Here is a 1,774-nt window from a genome sequence, read left to right as displayed (position 1 = left end):
AAACTTTATTATAGTCTTTAAAAAATAACATAAAAAAATATTAAAATGAAATATTTGCTGACTTGAAACAAGAACATAAGGCAATGTCCGAAAATCTAGTGAACTTGAAAACAATTATTATTTAAAACAATATAAATTATTATTTAAAACAATATAAATTATTATTTAAAACAATATAAATTATTATTTAAAACAACATAAATTATTATTAAAAACAATATCAATTATTATTTAAAACAATATCAATTATTATTTAAAACAATATAAATTATTAGGTACTCCTGCAGTATTTTACCCACCGATTTCACGATCTTAGCCGAGCGTTGATCGACATCCGTCGGAAAACGCCGGAACATGGCGAGCGGTACGATACTCTATCAGCCAATCAGGGCGCTTCAAACGAACGCGCAGCAGACGAATAATTTTCATTGAAATTACACACATAGCGTTTCATTTCAGTTATTTTATTGTTCAAAGTAAAAATACACAGCCTTTCATTTTAGCTATTTAATTTAGCGATAAAAAAAGGAAGAAATATGAACCTAGGACTGCTGGAAACAACCTTGCACTCCACTGAAGCCGTCGTCGAGTTTTGCCAGGAGAGAAAATTAATTCCAACATCGGTCGCCTGCCCAAAATGCCAGACACAGTGTGAATTTAAAAAAAGGGACCAAGTAAAAGACGGCTTTGCGTGGAGGTGTAGGAATACACGTTCTCGAAAATGGATTTCGCTGCGACACCGGACGTTTTTCATGGCCTCCATGCTGACCATAAAAGTGATACTAAAACTGATATATCTGTGGGCCTTTGAGTTGGCTACAGAGAAGAACGTCCGCCGGGAATGTGGGATATCCTCATCTCATACTATAACCGACTGGAAGAACTTCCTACGGGACGTCTGCCTAGATTATTTACGCAGGCATCCTAGGCAGATCGGAGGCCCAGGCCACACAGTGGAGATAGACGAGTCTGTCTTCAACCGATGCAAACATAACGTCGGCGGACTCTGGGTTTTCGGTAGCTATGACCCCGCTGAGAAGGAGGGTTTCTTGGTAACGGTACCTAATAGAAACGCTGAAACCCTCCTTCCAATAATTAAAAAATATATCTTGCCGGGGACAACGGTCGTGTCCACTGTTGGAGAGCCTATAACAGAGTAGGGAGCGAAGGGTTTTCACATCTAACTGTAAACCATAGTCTCCATTTCGTGGATCCAATTACGAAGGCGACCACAAATCACGTCGTGGAAAGAAGCCAAACAGAGAAACAAGCGAGAATGCGGTACCAACCGGGAGCTGTTGGAAACATATTTATGCGAATTTATGTGGAGACAAAAATTTGGACACAACCCTTTTGTCTCCATAATAAATCAAATCGCGGAAGGCTACCCGGTTGGGAAGGAGCTTCTTTCCACATCCTCTGAAAACCCTTTGCTCCCTACTTTGCCTCTCCAGTCAGTAGAAAATCTTCCATTCGGAACTAAAGATAAACACTAAACAGTAATTGTTGTCCCCCCCCCCTACAAACATTACTGAAAAAAAAAAAAACATTGTTGTTACTGTTTAATAACGTTTTGTTAAAAACAAACAAAAAAAAAACATTGAAGTGTTTATTACTGTTGCTTACCCCCTCCCCCTCCAAAAAAAAAAGCTATCGGAAAACAAAATGAACCAAAAAAAAAAAAATATTCAACAAAATAAATTTATTTTACTTTAAAAAAACTTACGGTAAGTGTTTGTGATTTATTTTATCCAAATTTTTTGTATTAATTTTA

The 1,774-nt window shown here is 37.2% G+C and overlaps 1 protein-coding gene across 1 annotated transcript; it reads left to right on the top strand.

The window, feature by feature from the left end:
• The first annotated feature begins 536 nt into the window (after window positions 1-536).
• LOC145291051 (uncharacterized) lies at window positions 537-1,160 on the top strand. The gene has a single exon (XM_080136558.1). The coding sequence runs from the start codon at window positions 537-539 to the stop codon at window positions 1,158-1,160; it is 624 nt and encodes a 207-aa protein (XP_079992684.1).
• The last annotated feature ends 614 nt before the right edge of the window (window positions 1,161-1,774 follow it).

This window comes from Euprymna scolopes, chromosome 12 (assembly GCF_053919585.1).
Source record: "Euprymna scolopes isolate OS-2025 chromosome 12, ASM5391958v1, whole genome shotgun sequence".
NCBI lineage: Eukaryota > Metazoa > Mollusca > Cephalopoda > Sepiida > Sepiolidae > Euprymna > Euprymna scolopes.
Note: the sequence above shows the minus strand (reverse complement) of the source record. Positions and strands in the feature narration are given on the sequence as shown.